Below are 22,889 nucleotides of genomic sequence, written 5' to 3'. Positions count from 1 at the left end.
AGTCATGAGTTTTTAAAGGAAACCTTCCTTAAGGACTAAGTGGTCTAGCAAATACTCAGCTCCACTTCTCAGAGTGCAAGCTGTGAAGACAAGTAGATGAATGCTTGCACTGGTGGGCAGGTTCAGAATGACTCGTATGTATGATGGGAAGATGAAAGGGGAAGATGCAGGAAACATATCTGCAAATTCAGAATCACTGCAAAGATCTAGAAGTCGGTGGTTTATAAAAGTAGGGGGATGGACAGCAAACACAGCTTAAAGAAAAGACACATAGAAGAGTGCTGTCTTCACTCACAAGCTAGCTTTCATTTTATTGCTGTGATGCATTAGGCATTTCCCTATAAATTTCCCCCGCAACTTAAATCAGCCCAGGTGAGATGATGCAGCAGGCACACATGGGTAAAACTGTCAATCACATTACCTGGCCAGTGCTCTGGCTATGGAGATCAGCTACAACGATGGCAGGCGAGGAAGTCAGCACAGGTTTACTCAGAGCTTCCTGCTTGCTGGTCCCTGGGGGGCTGCTCAGGCTGCAGCCCTGCTGCTGGGCTACTGCAGCCGAGGGGTTGGCTGTGGAGGCTGTTGTTGCCTCAGGCTGGGTTTCAGTGAAAGTCACTGACCGCTTCTGCTCCACTAAGGGCACAAAAAGATACAGAAAACTGAGTATTAAAATGCTCCAATTTAGGACTGAAAACACAACATGCAAAGCAAAAAGAGCATCCCTAGAGTTTTTACAACTAAGACAGGATTCATGATTCATTCCATCTTTGTAAGCTGTATAAATGGAGTCTAATCTAAAAGCTTTTTACCCTGGTCTTACTCTAAAGCCAATGAAAGGGGCAAGGATCTCCTGAAAACTATTCATCCTACCTCTCTTTGTCACAGCTTGGTGAGATAAATGCCATCCATAACATCTTTCCACCCTAGAAGAATATAATGAATTGAATTCCCATGTAAGTTAGGTGTTACTGCCCTCAACTAAAGCAGAACCAAGATGCAAATATGTAAGGGACTACCCCAAGGTTTTGCAGGACATCTGAGAATACCATTAGATGGTACAGAGTACAGCTACCTGCCCTTCTTAGCAGGGCTGACCCCTGTAAACATATTGTGTGGATGCAGCAAAGACCAGAACAGTTCTCCTATTTATTTCCATGTACAACCCCTAAAGGTCTGTACTGCTATGGTTGCAAATAATGTGAAATTTCCTTCTTTCTACCACTCTCACTAGCAGCTTAAAGATTTGCACATCTGAGTGTTTCAGGCAAGGCATCCTCAGTGGAGGACACCTTCAGGAGACGTGATAATTCACTGTCCGTATCCAGTCTCACCTTGATGGCCTTCAGAGAAACCATCAAAGTGTTTTGAAAGGATGATTTTCTGATAGGATATCCACTCACTAGGAAAAAAGATGAAACTGTGGGGACTTCACTTAACACAGGGTAGTGAAGAGCAAGCAGATTGTAACCATTTCCAGCCATTACCAACTTGAACCAAAGACAAACTAGTAAAACATGGCACCTCTTACTTCTGCAATGAAAAGAGCTTACATATTCTTCAAAGATATTAACTCTTCCTTAAAGCCAAAATAACAAGATAGTGTTTTCTACTTTAAAATATGAAGTGCTAGTTCTGAAAATGCAGTGCTGCCCTACCACTAGGCTTTGGTTTTGGCTGGATGCTCCGCCGCGTGGTCGAAAGTCGAGCTCCGTGACGGCTACGAGGTTCAGTTTGGGTTTTCTGACGTGACAGAAGTGGTCTTCGAAGCTAAATATTGGAAGAAAGAGTCATGTTAGGCTGAGGCATGATCACGTATTACACAGACTGTAATCCTCTAAGGAGAACAAATCATTGTCATCATCCTCTGTTCCTCTAGATGTCCATTCACTGTGCTTTTAGCAGATACACATTTTAAGGTTTCTATGGCTCAAACATCTCCTTCATATAAAAACAGCTAGTGAAATTCTGCTTCTTCTGCCTTTTCAGTTTAAATAGTGAATGTAATGCAATGCAGTTTATGTGACCTTCAATACAATGTAGTTTGTGTGACCTTCATTCGAATAAAAAAAAAAAAAAAAGCCTATACAGGAAAGATTTTGAGAATTTAAAACAGAGTGCACCTCCTTTCTTAGGGTTTTGTCAGAGCTTGCTAACTCAAATGACTGTGCTAGCATTTTGCAGATTAGATAAAAGGGATAGGTCACATTCACAGATTGTTCCAAAACTGACACGGACTAGAAAAACCAAACCAAACCAACCAGAAGGAAAGAAGGTTTTTTTCCCTCCCTCTGTTCTCACCTGTCGTAGGCCTCTTTTCCTCCCCAGGGGTTGCTGCAGAAGAAGGTTCTGCTGGCCTGGCTCGCTCTGCACGCTTGCCACCCTGTTAGATGTCGACAGCATTAGGCCAAGCACAGAATCACCCTGAATAATTAGCAGATGTCCTGGCAATTGTGACTTAAATAAATAAATAAATAAATAAACCACTAATGGCACAGTCACTTCAAAGAGCAATACTGTCTTTGAAGGATGGGGGGACATTTCTGTTGGTTTGTGGCTTCCAGGGCTTAGGAAAGGGTGAGAGGAGGAGTCATGGCATTCAGGACTTGGCCACACACAGGTAGCATCCAACTGTAAATAACTGCAAATTTCAGTTTTCAGTCATTGATTGATGCATCCCACTGAAAAACACTCACTTCTCTGCATCCTTTGCCACATGGGCTTCATCAATAAAGGCAAGAATATCATCTTCCTAGCTCAAAAACCTTCTTGTTTGCTTTTCCTTTTTCAAGAACCAGGTTTTAAAAGCTTTTTTTCCCCCCTCCCAATTAGCCCCCACAGCCTCATCACAATTTTGTCATCTGGTTTTAATTTCAGTTTAAGCCAACGAACAAAAAACAAACACAAAGTGACAAAGGATCCATTCACATAATGGATGCATGATTTATGTGAACAAGGCCCCACACTCAACACTTGCAGCCTTAAGTCTCTTTGTGGCTAACAAGTGAAAAATACAAGTATAAATATATAAATATATATATGTATACATAAACACATTTTAGCTGTTAGTATCTTCATACAAAATATCTGAAAATCTCCAGTAAAAGAATCTTTAGCAATGAAACACTCAGCTGCGTACCATCTCGTTCTACCATTCAACTGATCATTGATTTACTAATTTAACTGATTTACTTAATGTAAAAATACCACCCTCCCTTCTTTTTCCTTTTCTTTTTTTTTTAATCAAAGTACTGTATTCCTCCAAACAGTTTAAAATTGGTCACTTAGCAGGCAGTGATCACAAAACATATCAGCTGAATCAACTATGTCTGAGAGACATATGGTTACAATAGTAACTAACATTTAGATAGACTTCTTTTAAATCAGGCAGCTGTTTATTTGGGACACACTGGAATCCACTCAGCCACATGTCCTATTTAAGCAACTTCCAGCTATATTTGGTATGCATTGTTGAAGATTCAGTATTTTGCCTTTGGCATGCGTTAATCTAAAGGAAAACAACATTCTTTTCTCTGGATGTTTTCCTTGGATCTTCCTGGAGGAGCTCAGTATCACCAACAGAGTGAAGGTTTAATGCCTGACTTACCAGGAGCAGAAGAAGACAACAAAGCTAAGGAGCTAGTCAGAAAAAAACATGGAAGATGTGAAGACATTTAAAAAGTTCTCTCTGCTATGCTGCTCATTCTTCCCTTTGGCAGAAGTTACTGCCCTCAGTAGGTTTGGTGGAACAGACCGCGAGAGCACTCCTGCTCTGCTTCAGGTCAAAGTCTCGTTAACTGAGCTGAAAGTCCTATTCCTCCCTCCCTTATCAGTTTAAACTAAAGTCAGACTTTGCACTGAACCATACACGTTTCCATCAACTCTGCTGGGGAGGCAACTGGCAACTTCAGTAGAAAGACATTATCTTAAGCCCCTGAAACTGTTTCTCTGCTGATTGTCTGAGCGCAGCCTTCTAATCGCAGCCATGCCCTCAGCAATCTCACTGCGACTGCAATGGTTTGGAACAAAGGAAGAGCTTCTGCAAGCTCAGAGCCAGAAAAAAACAGGATACATTTGAGTCCTTTTCTCCCTCACACAGCTCTTTGAAATGAGATGATCAGCCTCTGGAATATATTATCCAGCTTTTGTGTACAGTTTTGAAACGATTTATACACCAAGCATCCTAAACATCATGCAAACACCCCCTAGGAACAGGCAGAGTCCTCGACATTACTTCCTGTTAGCAGGACTGCGTCCTTGACCCAGACAGTGACTGCAGCACGTGTGACTGCTTGGTCCAGAAGCAACACATCATTCTTTATGAAAGCAAAGAGGCTGAGCTTAAATTAGTCTTTAAATTTATGATCCAGACTACTTGAAATTAAAGCTTGTAAAACTTTCTTAAACTTCTATTTCTAGGATTACATAAAAACTTACTCCAGTGATTTTTAAGAAGTTTTGAAGGTAGTTACTAGTATATGAATTAAGTAGGAAAAAACTATTATTTGGCTGGAAAAAGTCTTGTAAACATAATTTTCTATTCAACTAACTTTTGAGAATACTGTTACAATTTCTGATCGAAGACGACTCTTACTTCTATGAGTGAGGACACCTAAATGTCTGTAGCAGAAAGACTACAGTTATATTCAGTGTAAACAGTTATTTATAGTCATGAAAAAACTCATTTCACAAGCATCATGAAAACACCTTTAAAAGGTCATTAGATAAGGAGACCACATGAATGCACAGAGGCTAGACATGAGGAAAGAAATGATTCCCATGGAGTAATCTGTGCACTGAAGACGAACAATAGAGAGGTGAGCAACAAAATGGCTGGACTTTGCGTCTTCCTGCTGGAGTCTGGGATTTTAAGCCTGGCTTCTATCATAAGTGAAATGAATTTAGTGAGCTGGTGGATGTTTATTTCCAGTACAGAATCATTACACAAATTGGTATAATTTGGAATGATCTTATGAGCTGAAATTGCAGACATCTATTGCAGGCAAATGGTAGACCAGAGGGCAGTGGGGCTTTGCAGAGCTGCCTGCGCACAGCACAATCCTGGTATGGCTGCATTTTTTGCCTTTTGCCCACCAGTTTTGAAGGAGGGAAGGAAAGACAGAGAAAGAATCATAAAGACTGCAAACTTCAGATGAGTGACTGAATTTCCTGATATATCCTTGCACTTCATGAGGCTTTGTTTTCCTGTCAAAGAACAGCACTACTGATCTTGTTTCAGCAAAAATTAGTGTGTTAGAGAGACTGTTGACTCTGTGTAAGCCCTCCCTCCTTTTCTGTCTCTCCTTGTTTACCAAACCAAATCAAGAGTATATTGGTTTTCTGTCAGCCTGTAGGGATCCAGTCAAGCAATACTGAATCAAATGCCATTTCACCTAATGGTACCTTTCCCTCCTGCACCAATGTGATTGATATGAGGGGTTTTGTTACAGTACATAAACCAGATTTACTTGGGAATTTCAAACCAGTAAATTTTCCTGCCCATCAAAATGCTGTTCCATCACTCCCTGAGTATCGCTGACAGGGGATGCATCTTCACAACAGTGGTACTCCCATTAGATAGTTAGGGCTCACACAGGTGAACAAAAGAGCAAGCAAAGCTGACCTCATGGAAACATGCTGCCAGCACTACAAGAAATGACAGCCAATCACATAGTAGGGGCTAAAAGAAACTTTGTCAGACTGGCATTGGTAAGTTATTTTCATGAATTATAAGAAGTGACAGGCAGCTGGAAAGAAAAAAGGAGGAAAACAAAACACAGCAAAGGAAGCATGCAGTTTTGAAAGTCTGTTAAAAAGGTGTACATGCCTGCCCAGCCATTATGGAAGCACGTACACACTTCGTGTCCCAAGACATCTGAACGAGGGGGTTAATGGACAAAGGCCAGTAGAGAATGGTCTGCAACATAGATGAACTCCAGCTCGTATGTTTCCAGACAAGTTAGCATTAGATCAGTAGGAAAAAACTCTTCTTCCTCTACACTTGCCCTGGTAATATGAATTTGTTCCAGTTTTCCTTATTAGCCACAATTAATTTAAGATAGGCATAACTGGAAACTTTAAAAGGAAATGTCTCTGTGCAGCAGCTTTCCATTACAGCAAGTTCTCATTCTTCTTCCATTCATGATTTGGAGAAATATTGTCTCCTCTCAGATTATAACCACAATAAATCATAATGCTGAACACAAATGCTCCTCAGCTATGTCCCACATGCTATCTACTTACTCCAGAGCACTTAAATGCCATTCCCTTCCTGTCTTCCTTGCTTTTTTACATGGCTGACTCTAATTGTTATAAGAACAGAGGGAAATAGACTTCATTTCCTTTGTGTTTGTCACTATTTGTTTAATTTATCTGAAACTCCTACCTTCTATATAGGTCTATTCTCCATATGATATATTTCTCTGTGTCAGTTATGACTAAACATCAGCTTTGAATTCACAAGGCAGTCCTAAACTGCTGTTATCATTGTGCTCCAGCCAAAGTCAAAGTTATTTGAGAAAAAGTAAAGCCTGCTTTATTCAAAGGTAATGTTCCTGAATATAAAAACACATTCACTCTGTCCTGTGACTCTCACAGCACAATAAACTTCTATGATGTCTGCTTTATTACTTTTCTCCTTTTGAGGAGGAAACCAATTTGCAGATTTAACAATGCAGTTGAAACATTGTCTTTCCTTGCTGCACGGAACTGCAATCCAGACTTTTTAGAAGAGTTTGCAGTATTTGCCTTGCTGCCTTCATTCTTTTCTAAGGTTTTGCAGCCTTGATGCCTCTCCTGCAGATGTCAATGCCTGCTCCTGACAAAAAAAAATAAATCTCAGTAGAAGTAGCCCCCAAACACACCTAGTGATCTCTTGGTCTAAGGAAAGCTCTGTATCATAGAACAATGTGGAGGATATGGTGTCTTGCTTCCTTGCAAAAGTTGGTGTGACAGAAATTAGTAAGAACTTACTGTACAGCTGATTAAATTTCAGGGATCAAAATAAATTATTGGATTCAAAGTCATCAGTTGATTTAACTGTCATGAATTCCTTGGTCTTGTCACCAGGAGCTATTACTAAGAGTGACTCCCACTTAACAAGATCAAAAAGTTTCAAATTCAGCACTGATGTAACCTGATACGAGCTCATGATGGCTTTAGCTCAGATATTGTTCTTCTCCTTTCCGTATCCTCAGCTGCAGTGAGTTTCTAGCTGTAGTTAAGGGAGTGCACTTAACTTCTTCAGTTGTATGACTTCTGTTCCCTTTAGGCTCCAACACATGCTCAGATGACCCTGCAATCCATTTTGCTACATAACAAAAACCAATAACAATATTCCGGCCTCTGCCAAAGAGCTCATGTCTCTTCCTCATGCTGCCCTTGCAGCAGCACCGATTAGAGACCAATCTGCCAAGGCAGGATTCACGCGCACAAAGGATGCCATGAATCATGGGATGATCTCAGTGACACAACCAATGATAAACTTGCCACTTTTCAGCAGAGAGAAGGAGGATGAACAAACAAAGCAGCCTGTCCCCACCCTGAAGCAACTGACATCTAAAACCAAATCAAACCAACAAAATAAAAACCATCCACACAAATGCCTCTCAACATATCCACATCTTCAGCTGGTGTAGTAAGTAATGAAATAGCGCGTTACCCTCCATGTTGTCAACGTAAGAGGCCGAGTTCTTCTGGAAGGAAACAGAGATGCTCTTGGGACAAAGGAGAGCTCTCCGGCCTCGTGAGGATCAGTTGAGAGGTATGAGCACAGCAGCAGGACAGTAAGAATGATTAACATGGCTGAGCTGACTGTTAAAGGTGCAGACCTCCCTTCCAAGCTCACAGCTGACCCAGTTGACAGGCAAGGCCACAACAGTGTTTGCACGCAAACTCTCCTGTCCACAGCGAATGGTGGCCAGCCAGGCTGTTCAGAACTCGGGCTCTGACAGGGCAATTTTAAATACGTATTAATGGTGTTTACCTGCAAGCTTTCTAAAGCTGCTATTTGAGGACTGGAAACACTTTGTAAAAATAGGTAGAATTACTGTAAAGCATCCATGGAGAACTATATTCCACAGGATTTATCATAATTAGTTTTATTAGTGAATGTTAAAAAACACAGCTCAATGTTGTTATTAAGTTTTTGTGGTGACAGCACTGTGAGATGAGTGGAAAAACAGATGTCTCTGTTTTATATAAGCCTCCAGACTAATGCTTTTAACAGGCTACAGCTAATGCCTTGTGGATAATCTTCCTCAGGCCTTTCAAGTAATTGCTAAACAAGGGGAAAACCTCAAGGCTAGCCAGACCACTATTTAACTTGCTACAACTTTCTCTTTCCCCTTTCCCTTAACTTCCTCAAAGTTATTGGCAATCAAAGCTGAAAACTGAAGGTGGGTTGCTACACCTTTGACTTGCAGGCCTGAATATCGATGAGCCACAAGAGACAGAGATGGAAAGAGCAACAAAAGGTGAGGGAAAGAGACAGAGGAGATTGGAAACGGCTTGTTTCCCGGCACACACGCTGACAGACAGGTAGTGTTAACACTGTACCTAGAGAGGCTGCCCTCAGTGGCCAGGCTCGGGGAGTCATCGAGGACATTAGGTTCACTGCAGGAGGGGCAGGGAGATTAAGAATTTAGGGAAAGAAAAAGCAAAAAGCATGCGACTGTCTCTGTTTGAAAGGGAAAAAATATCAACGGAATGAAAAAAGTAAAAAAAGGACGGTAACATTAATTGGTCTCGCACGCTTAACGGCACATATATGACTCAGAGGAGCTGAAAGAACATCTGATAACAGGAGCAATCTTGAGAAGGAGTTTACACTCCATGGAGACTTCTAAATCTCTGCTGTGAACTGGGGAGCTGCAAAGTCCAGAAGGATGCATTTTCACAGGAAATAAGGGTAGGGAACTGTTTTCAAAGCCATTTTCCTGCAGCATTTTCCTTTATTTTAGTTCTCCTTACTCCTAGCTTCATATAAAGCCTTTTTCTTCCCCCTTCCCCATGACCCATCAGTTCTTCCTGAGGGAGTGCTGATCTATTTCCCATGAGCTACAGACCACTCTCATTCTGATACAATTCTAAGGACAAACATCTGGAAAACAAGGTCTTGTACTGCAGTGAAACCGTAAGTAAACAGCTGGCGTGGATCCTGGCAAATGAGTACACCATCACATTGCCTTTCTACACTTCAGCCATTCAGGCAGGAGCAGCTCTCTCAGCTCATAGGAAAAACAGGAAAGAAAAAGAAAGCAGTCTGCTGGGTAACCAGCAGGAAAGCAATAATAATATTACTTAACATTAATTATTTTACATTTGTGAGGTAGTCAAAAAGCCCAGAGACCATCCATAACTAAAGAGGGCATGATGTTGTGGACTATGATTATGCCTGCTGAGCTTGTAACTTCCCCTACACAGCTGAAAAGCAATTTTCCTGGTATACCATGTACTTAAAACATAGAGACCAAAGCTCTGTTTTAATTAAACTCTCTTTCTCAGCATCACCATGACTTGGAATTGCACTAAGCAAACATTGCAGTCAGTCAACTGTGGCTCATATAAAGTTTAAGCATTATGGGTTGTAGTGAAAGATTGGGGAAAATGCAGTCTTGCATATTAATTTTTCAAGAAACAAAGGGACCGAATGAATTGGGTTCAAAAGTCAAATGAGTTCCTGTAAGCCCTTTTGTGAAAACTCCCAGATAAAATCTGTGCAACTCTGCCCTTGTAAATCACTTCTCCTATCTCTTCTGGTATGTACCACAGCTGTTACTTTTCCTTTGTGCATCAAGGTTATTCCTTTAATTCCAAGCAAGACTGGGGAGAGGACAATGCTGTTTGATTTTCCAAGGCTGGTCAAGAGATAATGTAGAATTTACTCTTTAAAGGTTCAAAGGAAATAACATAAATTAGTCTGCTCATTGTCAGATATCTTTGCATAACTATGTCACAAAGAAGCAAAAGAAGAAATGCTTGCTTAGAAAAAAAACACACGTAAATGCAAAACTCCTCTCTGCAAATGTCCTGAAGACACGTACATTTCCCAAATTCCTATCCCTTTCTCCCCATTCCATGTTAGCCAAGAGTAAGAGGCATTCAGGGGTTATTTCAATCAACAAGTATATTTCTGGTTTTAAACACTCTCATTAAATCCCATCTTTGAACTTGACATTTGCTTTCTGAGACAAGCTGGTTACTGTTCTAGAAAGGACAAAGACTGCATGGAAGAAAACAAAGTAAATCAGACAGAATACCTCTGCCCTCTTTCCCAGCTTCTTGGGATTACTCCCTACTCCCTACAGGGATCATGTAGAGTCCTCTGGCTCAATGCAGAACCAAAAATCATGTCTTCTCTTTTTGCTATTCACTATATTAGCAGAGGAAAATAGTAGAGCTGAGGATTTCCTAAACTGTTTAAGTTGAAGGTTTCTAGAGATGACAGCTCTTTCTTCTGGAGCCTATGCAACACAGAACGTCCTGGAAAATCAGTATTTCCAAACCTGCTCCGTTAGTCCAACACTACTTCAGTATGAATAAATTCAGCATCACTATGTTGGCGCTGATTCTACTACCCCACATCTCTGAGTTACACATAATATACCTGTGCCATTTCTGCTCTCGTGAATGTAATGGGAAAGGTGAAAAGCCCATGTTGTTACCTTTGGCTGGGTAACATGCCCACCTCAGCCTGAGGTGCAGACACGCTGGAGAGATGGCTGGAGAACCGCCTCCTCCCAATGGCACCCATAAGGTATGCTTCTTGTTCACTTACCACACTGGGCATGCTCAAGGAGTCATCTAGAAAGAAAGAAAAAACAAGAAAGGAGGCGAAACGACCACCCCAAATTCCACCTACACATTTAGAGCTGTCAAGCAATAACAGGATTCCAAAGGTATACATAGCATTTACTTATCAAGGCCCCAAGCCTCGCTTCTATTAGATTTTACTATCACAATTCAGAAAGATATATGCATAAAATTCTGCAGGATGAGGATCCCAGTGTACATGGGGCAGGAATTTATCTGTTTTCTGTTTATGTCTCTCAGGAAGAAGTGGGGAATTCAGCTTCTACTAGGGCTTGACTCCTGTGATTATTGAATTGTTCACTAATATACAATGCTTTCTGGCATAAAAGTTGTAGCTGGATATTTTGCTGGTACAGAATAAACAGCTGTTAAGTAAAAGATGAAAGGCATAACAAAGCAAAATACAAAACTGACCCTTTAACCTTCAGAAGGTTTGGGACATGCATTTTACAAGTCACACACACACACACAAAAGGATGAATTGACTCAAATACATCATACTGCAGCTGAACTATGCAGATAGTTGGACTGTGATTAGGACTGCTTAAAATTTTCAATGCTGTTTTGAAATTATATACATTATCTAGAAAGAAATTACTCTGCAGTTTGTTTTTTTTTAATCAAAACAACTTTAATTATAAATAAACAAATAAAACAAAGGGGAAGTTTTGTGTGATTTTCTCTTTTCTTTTGGCTTTTTCCTATTTTGAAATACTGAAGTATTTTATGGCAGCTTTAAACAAAGGCAGGGCTGAGGTAATACTGCTGCAAGCAAACAGGAAGATAGCGCTCATCATGCCACACAGTAGCTCACAATTAATCTGTGGCTGAAACCTGCATTTGCCACAGTGTCTAACTGAGCAATGTATTAGCAGTGCAACATCGGGTGCATTATGCAGTGTTCAATAATGAACTCAGCTGAAACAAAGTTGGGCTGAGCCTGAAAAGTTTCAGGCTGTTTTCTCCCAAAAGACAATTCCTCCACAACAACAAAGGCCCTTTTTCTGAGCCGCCCATTTTCACATTTTTTGTCTAATGTCTTTTGGGAATATCCAGCAGTCCTCAAATACAAAATTGAAAAGACACTGAGGCAATCAACCATTGCAGCATCAGAAGACAATATCCCTGATAAAGTAGGGGGGAGCCCAAGCCTGATGACCTATGAGCAGTTTTCTACCTTGGCTTTCAACAATGGTCAACTCAGAAGCAGAAAGAAAGAAAGATTCCAAGAATAACATGAAACTCAGTTGAAATGATGAATTAACATTCAGGGCATTGCAAATCAGCACCAAAAGGATTCACTAGCCCATTCCTTTCAAACTGGTGCTAGAAAACCTGGCAACTCAGGACTTGCCAGCTACCCAGAAAGGACAACAAATGCTTGTTCTTAATAGGTTTAAGGCTTAACTTCCTCTTTGCTAATCGGTTAACGCGAGCACATAGCCAATCGACCCTGCAGAGAGCCACAGCTGGATCCCATGCAGCACGAGGACAACATATTCCACGTCAGAGCATCTGGACAGAAGTGAGGAGCAGGAAGTACTAAGGTCTTGTAGCAACAGGATACTAACTACAGAGCCAGCCAACAGCCCCAGCCTACTCTCACGATTAAGGTCAAGAGAGGATTGATAACTAACTGCCTTGTCAGCACTGTGAAGACTGCATACCAGCCCAGGACTCGCATGCTAAAATCTCCCTGTGCCCTTCCCTTTTCTCTACTCAAGAGAGTAGAGGGAAGTCCTGCTCAGGAGGGAGCTCATGGTGATAATATCTCACACCAATTTCTTAGCCTCCTGCCCCCACGTGCCTTTTGTTCATACTTGGACAGGGACAGGGCCAACTAACTGCCTTCCCCTCCCAGCTGTCCTCTGGGACCTCAAGAAAACATCTTCAGTGTTGGGTGCTTAGCTCAAATCAGTAGCCACCTACTTTCTTCATCCTCCTCATCTGTGCGGCTCAGCGTGTCCTGTGAGGCCTGCTGGGAAGGCTCGCTGTCCTGCTCCCAGACAGTGCCAGTGCCTGTGTTGGAGCGGGACATGGTAGCGAGGCTCAGGCGGTAAGCAGACGTGGAGGTGCCCACAGTGCTGACAGATGTCTTCCCTTGGTAAGCTGTGCAAGAGTGGGAAAACCAAACCCAAGTTAGTGATGGCACTGGAAATAAATAACGAGCCAAACGCTGGAGCCACATCAGGAACCTTCAGCCTGCACGGAAAGGGGAGCAAGTGGGCAGGGAGGTGGTAGAACAGACACTCTCTCAACAGAGATTCACTTCATGCTGCATGAATACAGCTGCCCTGGCTCACCTAATCTCTCTGAAATCTTTGCTGTGGCTGGTTTTCTTACACCCTCTGGTTTTCTCCCTGAACCTTACTGCCACATTTTCCAGATCAGCCGCAACATTTAGAAACAAGGCAAATTATTACAAAGGAGAAAAGACATTTTCTTCTAATTTTTTTTCCCTTTCTTCAGAACAAAGCATGTAAAATCTCTCCCCGTGTGTAAGCCGTGGCTGCCATCTCGTGGTCACAACGGTAACTAGCGCAGAAGAAAAGTGTCCCCTCCAGAAAGGAAAGTGACAGAGTTCAGTGTGCTGGGGGGCGCAGAAATGCTAAACTGCACCTCACTGGTTGGTAACAGTAAAGAAAAACAAAAAGAGACTTAGAGGAGAAAAGAGGAAACAAATTGCTGCTGACAAACAGGCAGATGTTTTTACAAGAGCAGCTTCAGGTTTGCAGAGATTTAGGTAACAGCCTTCTGCACTGTCGGGGCTGGCTGCGACAGTGAGAGGCAGCTGCTGGGAGAAGTGCAGGAAAGGGGACAAGCTGTTTAGCTGCAAGGATGGGCTGGACATAGCAACTGATTCAGGGAGAGGCTGCTGGTGTGCAAGTGGACTATCCCGTCTCCCTTCCAGACAGTGGGCAGGACTGCCTCAGAAGCGAACCTACATGCCCAGCCAGCCATCCAGACTGGGCTGATGGCCCCTTGCCTCTCCACTGTCCTCCTTACCAGACCCACTGTGCACTGCCTCCTTCAGGATCTTCAGTTCGTTATTGAATTCTGCAATGAGGGAGCTCTTGCAGAGAGGGCGCGGGATGAACCGTCTCTCCAGCTGGTCGGCAATGTGCTGCCTGGCAGTCAGCTCCTCGTGGTTCTCAGCCGGCTGGGCCAGCAGCTGAGAAAGGCATCAACAACATTGGGACATGTTAGCACTGCAACAAAATGATGCCCACTGAGCTGGCACTAGTCTCCAGAGCAGTGCCAGCCTGCAGCCAGCAGACCGTCCTCTTTGTAGACATGGGGTTTTGACTGCAACTATGAGAGGTTTCCACCTGTCTTTCAGGGACAATCATATTTGACTGAACTGATATCGAAATCTCACTGACATTAGTATACGGGGATCAGGGCTTCCTTACGCCAAGCTCTACCCTCACATGTAAGAGACAGTTCCTGCCTCCAAGATGATTCAGTCTGTCCAAGGGGCGAGACACAGTGGGCTAAGACAAAATAATCAGGTGGAATAGCACATGGTAAGCAGGGAAGAGCCATGACTAGCTTAAGCCCTAACAGCCTCAGCCTAGCAGCTGTCTGTCCATCCACAGGAGTCCTGTCAGAACCTATATCCGAGGGATGTAAAGCCAAGAGGTGCTTCCTGGCTGTTAGCTGTATTGCCGAGCTCTGTTCAGAAGAGCTTTTCTTGAAGCTTTCTGCTAACCACACCAACTCCCTCCTAGATTCAGAGCATCCACACTACTTCCAAGTTCTCTGACTATCTTTGTTGCAAATCTAAGTCGACATGTAAGACCTCTTGGTCAAGCCTGGTAGTACCTTCCCAACCTGGGGAGCTAAGTCTGGTCTACAACGCTGTGGATCAGAGCTTCTGTATGATTGGTGTACTGTTATTGTTGTCTAGGAAAAAGCTTTGTGATTACTTTCAAAGGGTTCACAGGCCTAATAGCATATCCAGACATCTGAAAAGTCACTCCCTACATAAACACCCAGTTCTTTCAGGAGTGCTGTTGCCTCTGTTCGCAGCAGGGGAATAAAGGATATCTTGCCTTCAGGGAGTGATCTAGCAGGAGCCAAAGCAACTGTTACCTTGCACTGGATGAAGGGCCGAAGGAGCACAAAGATAGGGATCCGTGTTCGCACGATAAAGTCGAGGAAATCCCACAGGGCCAGCCCTCCCACCTTGCGCAGTGCCATCTCTTTGACTTGCAGACTCAGCCAGTACCACTGGCTGTCGAGCTGGCGTTCAAAGCAAACAAGGATCACCTTCAGGGCTACAGGGGAACACACACCAGCAAAGGGCAGTCAGAGATGTTACCAGGGTCCCTTACAAGCATCGGGGGAGGAGCAGGGGGCCACAGTGGGCATGAATCTACATCGGCATGCATGCATGCACATGCACATGCGCGCACACCCACGCACACCCCTCAAAGTCACAAGTGTCTTTTCTGTTAGTCTCCAACTGCTGCAGGGAAGGAGAGCAGTCTTGTTACAGCAAAGATCTCAGGATTAGAGCCTGTAAGCCCCATTTCCAGCTTTACCTGTGAGGTTACTAGAAATTTTCCTACTTCACACCTAAGTTCCTGTGTGTTCTTGCTCTAGCTTCCCCTTTTCCTCCCTGCAGTGTTTTTCCAGAGCATTTCTTTTGCTCCCCTGAATTCAGGTATGAAACCAGCTCAGGATGGGAATACAGTCCTGTCTGTTCAGCCAGCCTCAGATATCTAGATCAAATATATCCACACAAGAGCCACCCTGTAAGCACCACCACCTCTGGGTTATTTACGGGGTAATGAAAAGAACCTTTCTGGTAATGCAGCTGCATGAGTCACAGACAAACTGTAATCTAAACAAAAATACAGTCCAGTAAGCCAAGGGCCATCATTCACAAGAGCACTGCACTACAAATGAGGATGAACAAAGATGAGGCTCAAAAACAATACTGTATATTAAGGCACTGTGACTAACAGCCAGCTTACAGGAGAGAGAAGGCATCTCCCTGCTTCCCTGCTCCCCTGCTTTGGGCCTTAGAACAGGCAGGCCAGGGAACAGTTGGGGGAATGATTCACTCCATCTTTCTTGGTGGGCTGGCCAAGACATCTCAGCCATCACACATCTGTATGCAGGTTTTTTGGGGTAGGAGTGAGGGGATAAACCAGTAGGGAATTGGCTCTTTTTCATCTGTGTTATCCCATATCTCAGCTACAGGTTAATGAAAGCCTGAATATAAGTCTTTGGTTAAATGCTCTCACAAAATCAGAAGCAGAGAAGCTGCTTGGACGAATGAGGGCTTTGAGACAAAATTCTCTCCATCCTCCCCGATAACCTGCACTGCTGCTGGATCTCTGATTTAGTTATTTTTTCCTTTCCTTTCACCTGTGGGCTATATGTGAGAAAATACAGCACTACCTTGCAGCAGCATACAGTGAGCAGAGGTACACCAGTCAGTAAGGCCTGCGTACGCACAGGGCCAGCAGGCAGACTACATCACGCTTCACCTTAGCTAGCCAAGGGGCACTGAAGCTGTGGCGTTAGGGGCTGGTGGGCAGGCTGACTTGCCTTTTGCGCATTCACTGCGGTAGCCTGGCAGGGTGAAAACTGAGCAACTTCTACCTCTGCTGCAGCCTCCTCCAGCTGCAGTGCAGATACCACTCACATTGCAACACTTCTCAGAGTAAATCCTGGCTTCCCACTCTGGCCTGTCCCTCTGGCTCAGGACAAAACATATGACAGCTCTAAAGAGCTCAGTTGGCTCTGGCCTGGGATGGTTTTCTTTGGTACTATCTACAGTCTTGAATGCTTCATTTTTTCTCTGTCTCTTCGCAGGGGTGAGCAGAAGCCATCACTCACCCAGGTAGGCAGCCTGGCTGGTGGACTCTGCAAGCCCTTCCCGCCGCAGGTCCTTCCCCGCATCCCCTGGGGTGGAGCAATGGGCAGGGGAGCTCTCGAGCATAAAGTTCTTGCTGCGGGAAGTGCTGATGATGCGAGGTGGCAGAAGGATATTGATAACAGTCTGGAGCAGCAGCAGGACCTCAGGCTGCTCCAGCCAGGGGCTGTCTGAGATGCATTTGGGAGGGGAGAGAGAGAGAGAGATCAGGCCACATCCCAAAGACACCCAAAAGACCCTGTTCAGTTCCAAAATGCGGTGCAATCTCAACGTCCCCTAAAGCCAAAATCAGTCCCCCACACCTTGTTATGCTTCTTCTCCTCCTGCAAGCAAAGGCAAAGTTAATTTTAACACCAGCACACATACATAAACACAGAGCTGTACAGCACAAAGAAATGTCCTGTTCAGTTATCTAATGATCTCATTTCTTTTTGGCCTCCCCCTCTCCCTCTACTCTTTGCTTTCGTTTAGGAACTTAACAGTGATCACCCTCCATAGAAGAAAGCAAGGAGCAGGATTTGTGCCAGACATGTGGCATGGATTGGGCAGAGTGCAATCCACAGGGGCACACAATTTCTGTGACATCTGCTCCCCTCTCTGGCTTCTGCTGCAACAGATTTGTCTTGCCTTGCACTCCTGTTTCAAAAAGAGGAGCACATCTACGAAAGACCTGACCTGAGAACGAAGGCACGTCTGAAACTAAGAGGAGAAACAACAACAACTGCTCCCAATGGGACTCTTTTGAGTCTCAGACCCAATGGGCACTTTAGCTGACACACTGCCAGTGACAGGAAACCAAATAAAAAAAAGTCAACAGAAAGCAGGCAAAGTACAAACATTGGTTGTCAGAAAAGGGGGAGAAACATTCTTTTTGTTAAATTAGTCAGACCTTTGCTTCCAGATCCTACTGTGAGCACAAATGGAATCAGTAGGTTTAAAAGCATTCCTTCCCTTCTTTCCTGATTGGTGAATGGGGAGACGACATGGCTTAGGGGGAAATCTTCTTTCAAAGCCTGTGCAGTAATAATAAGAAAGGATTAAACGATTTCATCAGCAGATCACGCACACAAGTTACTGCAGGGAATGATGACCCCCAGGCACCCTGCTTACACAGTACAACACAGGCAGTGATGACCTGATTGAATTAGAAGCCCTGAGACCGCTTAGTCAGGAGTTAGGAATTCATGGAGTAACGTAAGCGTCACCTGCTCGTCATAGCCACGAGATAAGAAGCCCAGATTCCTAACTCATAGGCATCATTAGCAAAGCCAGATGTTTCCCACAGGAGTCAGCTGGGTTTTAAACCCAATCTCTGCATTGCTGTGAATGAGATCAGGATCTGGCCCAGAATACATAGAATAAAATAATGAAAAGCAGGAGTTACACAAATGACAATCTAAATATTCTGCTGTCTGAACATGGAGGTTATTCCTGAACTCAGTCTTTGCTCTGCCTCATGCACTACCCTACCATCATCCCTAACACAAAGTATGAAAAAATAACTAAAATGCACATTTACTTCTTGACACTTACTCAAGCCTAAAGCGTAAGGTCTTTCATCTTCTTTAGTGGTAGCAACACGAATGACTGTCAGTAGAACATCTGCATATTTACAGCTTTTCCCGGTTGCTACAGACTTAGCTGTGAAATTAAACTGAACCTTGCAACCCCTCAAGCTCGCACACTTAGGCTGAGAAATTCCAGGAGATATTTTCTGATGGGGTGTGAAGCAATTCTGTTTCATATCCTGCCAGAAGTATTAGGAATATGGCTTCTCAGGTGTTTTTCTGACATGTTTAGTTTTCATTCCATTTAAAACTCATGAAAAGAATGGGCAAACAGGGAGCAGAGGATAATAAATCGATTAGAGATAGTAAATAGATAATACAAGTGAAAATTCCCAGCACTGTTAAAAAAGTGGTTAATTTGGTGTCTGCTTTTAAAAAAGAGCAAAGATTTGAGAGAAGGTGAGGGTGGCCCTTTCTTGATTTTGTTTAAAGAACCATTACCTCAGAGCTGGAAGAAATCCGTGCTATTCCTGTGTCAGTCAGTGTCAAAAAGTCCTTTTCTGTCTGATGCTCAGAGGGATAGCACTGTGTTTTGATCCAATGACCTATAAGCCTTCCTCCCCAAGCTGCCCCACAGCTCAGAAATGCCTGCTAAAGAATCCAACCAGATGTGCCAATGTATGTTTAAAAACACAAGTTGGAGCTGGATTAGGAAATCGGTCCCTGCATTCTGCCCCTGCCATGGTCTCCATTCTGTCTGATTTTAGGCTAATGTGCAGGGTAAGGGTTACAGAGGAAGAAAGACTCTGTAATAGTCATGGCACTGCTATGAGAAAGGAATAGTGATGAAATTCTCCAAAAAGTCCAGGATGGGTTTGGTATTCTGGACAAAAAGGATGCTACTCAGCAGCTGAAAAGCCAAGTTGCCCTGCCTCTTGGAGCCTGCACGCCGCTTGTGTGACCAGCCCAAGTAAGAGCAGACAAGCACAAACTCCACTCTCGGTTACACACGTGCACCCACAGGAGAAGAGTTAGGGCTGCATGGGCATGACCCAAGTCAGGGCCTGTCTCCAGTTGCAGCAGACTTACGCAAGCCCCTTAGATCCTGTGAAAAATCCTAATATACCTGTCAGAGCCTTAAATAGCATCAATCAGCCGAACTCCCTGCACTTCAATGGCAGTGTTAAGCTGATGGATGCTTGCTGTGGACTTGGCTCCAACAGGTGAATTCTGAGCTCAGTTCAAGCCTTCACAAATGTGGGAGAATTTACATGTTGCTTCTCTTTGATTTTTGGTGTATGTTCCACAGTTTTTGCCCAGCTTTTGCAGAAAAAAAACAGAGCACCGAGGAATTGGTGTCTCAACTAGAAGCTAAAACAGGCCTGGCCACAGGCCAGGGCAGACACACCTGTATCTGCAATGCTACAAGCCGGACAACAGCTGTGCTGAAGGGCAGAGGTGGCGAGAGATAAGGGCTGAGATGAAGAAGGGGTAATCCGTCAGCCACACTGGAGGGTCCTACCACTCCCATCACCTGCAATACAAACAGAGCACATCACCACAACTGACTACTTACAGTTTCATCCATGCCATATCCTCCAACGTGATGTGAAATGGAGGGGCCTTCCACTGAACACCAGGTTGGGGTGGCTCTAGGAGAACCAACCCCCCTGGCAGACCTTGCAGGAGCCAGGGCCAGTTAGGAGGAGGAGTTCTAGCAGGCAAAGGGAAAGGAGGAGAGGAAAACAGCAAGGATGGGAGGGGTGCAGAGGTAACCTGGTACATTTATAATGTACCCAGTACCAGCCCTGAATGACCAGCACTGGACTGGTGGAACATTTAGAGTTGGAGGATATGTCATGTAACGACTGTAACAAATAAAAATATGTCATCAAAGCAAAAAGTCTGCATTGAAACTGGACATCTTTTCCCTTCTCTTGCTGATCTACTGGAAAACCAATGTCCTAAGCCTGACCTAAGCCAGATTTTGTACAATGTTCAGATACCTCTCAAACACAGTCTGTTCTTAGGGACTCTGAGTGTGATTCGTCTCACCTGACTCCAGATGTCTGAAATGCAGTCAATCTGCATGTGAGCTGGTTGTCTGGAATCCCCTGAACAACCAGCACAAGAAAACAACACTTCTAGGGGAGAGTTATTTGATCTGTTTTGGATCTTTCCTCAGGAGGAAATTATGTTACAGCCCTGCATCTGCCTGTTTCTCTCCATGATGACTAGACCCACCTAGACGATGGGAACAAGGAGAGACTACATGGCAGACCCCTAAACTTAGGCAAGATGATTGCACTCTATTTCTCCAAATTCAGCTTGGGAAGAAGGGCAGTAACGTTTTCTTCCAGAAAGCCAAAGGATAATTTAGAAGGGGAGGAGGCATAGCCCTTTCTGTTATCATTTAGACAATTCCCCACCTTCCCAGCTGTTCTCTTTTTGGGCTTCATGCTGCAACTGATCTAAACATGAATATTTGTATACAGTCAGGGGCTCTCCCACAGCTCACAGTGGCCACAGTTTTGGCAGCTAATGATAAAATACAACTCAATAATAAGAGTACATCTTTTTCTGGTATCCTCAGATGTCCTCAGCCAGCTGAAGGTAAGCACTAAGTGCATTTCAGCACTGCAAAACTTTTTGCCTTTTTTTGTGCACTCTGGCTGATTCTCAATACGGGCCCCTTTGAGTGCTCAGTGGCATGATTCACTCTGCCGTGTCTGCCTCCCAATCTGCAAGTCTGCTCTAAACCTGTATTTGAACTTACTCTGTAACAACCAACCCTACATAGTCTGAGAACCCAAATTTGCAGTGCCTCCCAGTAGCCACTTCAGCTTAAACAAGAAAGAAGTCTCATGAACTCTGGCAGCCTAGAGCTTCTCTGCCCTTGCAGCTGAGTCCTGTATAGGCTTGAAGGACAGAAGGCTGACAAACACCAATACTGCACCTGAATTGATAATCCTTGTTTTCAGAGCTGCTCAGAGCAATGGTGAACTTGACAGGTTTTCTGTTACTGCTAAAAAAAAGTTCCAACATTTGCATTCTAAAACTAAAAGATTATTAAATCCGATACAACAAAAATGCCCTTTTTATTTGTATTTTTCCACACAGAACATAAGCATGTACATTTGTACAAATGGCTGTAGTTGCACTGATTTCCAACTGAGGGTTTGCCCCCAGTGTTACAGCTGTAGAAACACTACAGTCCACCACTGAATGACCAGACAGGCAAGGCAGGCTTTACCTGTATCATCTCTCCAGTGTAACATACTTATGGGCATAAATTCTGCTAAGAGTGGGATCTGAACATTGTACACTGCAAACCTGCACTAGATCAAGCCAGGGACATTGCAAACAGTGGGGTGAATCCACCCACATAAACCCTTCTAACTAGTCAAAACCTGATGGCCTCTAACAGAGCCATCAGGTTCCTTCCCCACTGGAGATGGTAGGTATCCCCAGTGCCGCCCTCGCCCCCGTCTCTACCAGGTGTGTGCAGTCTCCACCACCCCACTCTCCAACTTGCAGCCCTCAACTCTCAGCTCAAAGTGGCAAAGGTGGATCTTCAAAGTGGTGCGTGGGAAGTAACGGAAATAAATCGCTTGACCATGGCTACCGGTCGCTGTATCTCCCCATGCACCACTTCAAAAATGAACCTTGCTATCTCTAGTGTCACTTGCGAAGTCCCCTTGTGAGGGGTAAAGGGGACAGGTAAAATGACAGGAATGGGAATGAACTGTCATCTTCAGTCCAGAGAAGTCAACAGCAGACTGAGGTTTAGCAAAGGTTCACAGGGTTGCCGCTCGGCTACTCACCAGGTTGACACACACATTGATCAGAGACCTAAGGTGAGGCAGGAAGGATATGATTGGCTGCCTCTGAAGTGTCAAACAAACCCCTTCAATCAAACTGCTGGCAGGCTCCCACTCAACCTGGCGCCTGGAATACAACAGTACGTGCCGTTAGCCGGTGGCCTCCTGCCCCCCACCAGACACTCGCAAACACGGCGACTGACACACAGGGACGCCCACAAAGGAAATGTTTCAGACAGCGACGACGTCCAAGATGAGCACAAAGTGCGTCACAGAGAAAGGATGTTACCCACGCAGCTCAGAAAAGCACGGAGCACACTGGGCATTCGAGAGACCAAAGACATAGCAGAGGTGTTCCTGCCCCTCTGTACTGGGGACGCAAAAACTCTCACAGTAGCAATGGCAGATGGGCTACATTTCACTGCCTGACTCCTTCCCTCTGACAGATAGTAAATTAAAGGGAGCCACCAGACAGCTGTCTCAGGCCTGCCTGTCTGGGAACGAGCCGTTTGCTGTGCCACACTCCTGACAGAGGGTAATTCCTCAGTCTTCTCTGGCTTGTGGATGTTCTCATCCATTTAGCCTGAAGAGAGCAAACCCTGTCAGCTGTGACTGTGCTCTGCAAGCTACTTTGCAGTCTAGTCTGCTCTGCCAGAGTGGCTCCCAGATGGAGTCTGCCCTGAATTTAAACTGGCCAAGGAGCACTCAGTCTTCACCTCCCCTGCCCCAGGGAGGAGCTGATTCATTCTCCACCAGCACCAAAGCCCTACAATCCAGGATACTTTCTTCTCTGATACTTTTTTTACACTGAACAGCCTTTAGGGCTCATGACAGATGCTGAATTGAGTCCTTCCTAACCAT

The 22,889-nt window shown here is 44.2% G+C and overlaps 1 protein-coding gene across 10 annotated transcripts in view; it reads right to left on the bottom strand.

Annotated features, from left to right (window-relative positions):
- The window catches only part of UNC80 (unc-80 homolog, NALCN channel complex subunit), a 140,711-nt gene that overhangs the window by 3,795 nt on the left and 114,027 nt on the right, over positions 1-22,889 (bottom strand). For all 10 annotated transcript variants that reach the window (XM_026117143.2, XM_026117300.2, XM_026117382.2 and 7 more), the window contains exons 53-64: positions 22,032-22,155; positions 19,616-19,741; positions 17,589-17,712; positions 16,663-16,869; positions 14,905-15,089; positions 13,816-13,981; positions 12,739-12,918; positions 10,662-10,800; positions 8,554-8,610; positions 2,299-2,380; positions 1,656-1,767; positions 422-633 (exon numbers count right to left, since the gene is read on the bottom strand). In XM_026117143.2, the coding sequence (XP_025972928.1) occupies positions 422-633; positions 1,656-1,767; positions 2,299-2,380; positions 8,554-8,610; positions 10,662-10,800; positions 12,739-12,918; positions 13,816-13,981; positions 14,905-15,089; positions 16,663-16,869; positions 17,589-17,712; positions 19,616-19,741; positions 22,032-22,155 (1,714 nt within the window). The remainder of the gene's footprint in view (positions 1-421; positions 634-1,655; positions 1,768-2,298; positions 2,381-8,553; positions 8,611-10,661; positions 10,801-12,738; positions 12,919-13,815; positions 13,982-14,904; positions 15,090-16,662; positions 16,870-17,588; positions 17,713-19,615; positions 19,742-22,031; positions 22,156-22,889) is intronic.

The sequence above is a fragment of the Dromaius novaehollandiae genome, chromosome 7 (genome assembly GCF_036370855.1).
Source record: "Dromaius novaehollandiae isolate bDroNov1 chromosome 7, bDroNov1.hap1, whole genome shotgun sequence".
NCBI classification, from domain to species: domain Eukaryota; kingdom Metazoa; phylum Chordata; class Aves; order Casuariiformes; family Dromaiidae; genus Dromaius; species Dromaius novaehollandiae.
The sequence above is the reverse complement of the archived record's forward strand: the minus strand, read 5'-3'. Positions and strand labels throughout refer to the sequence as shown.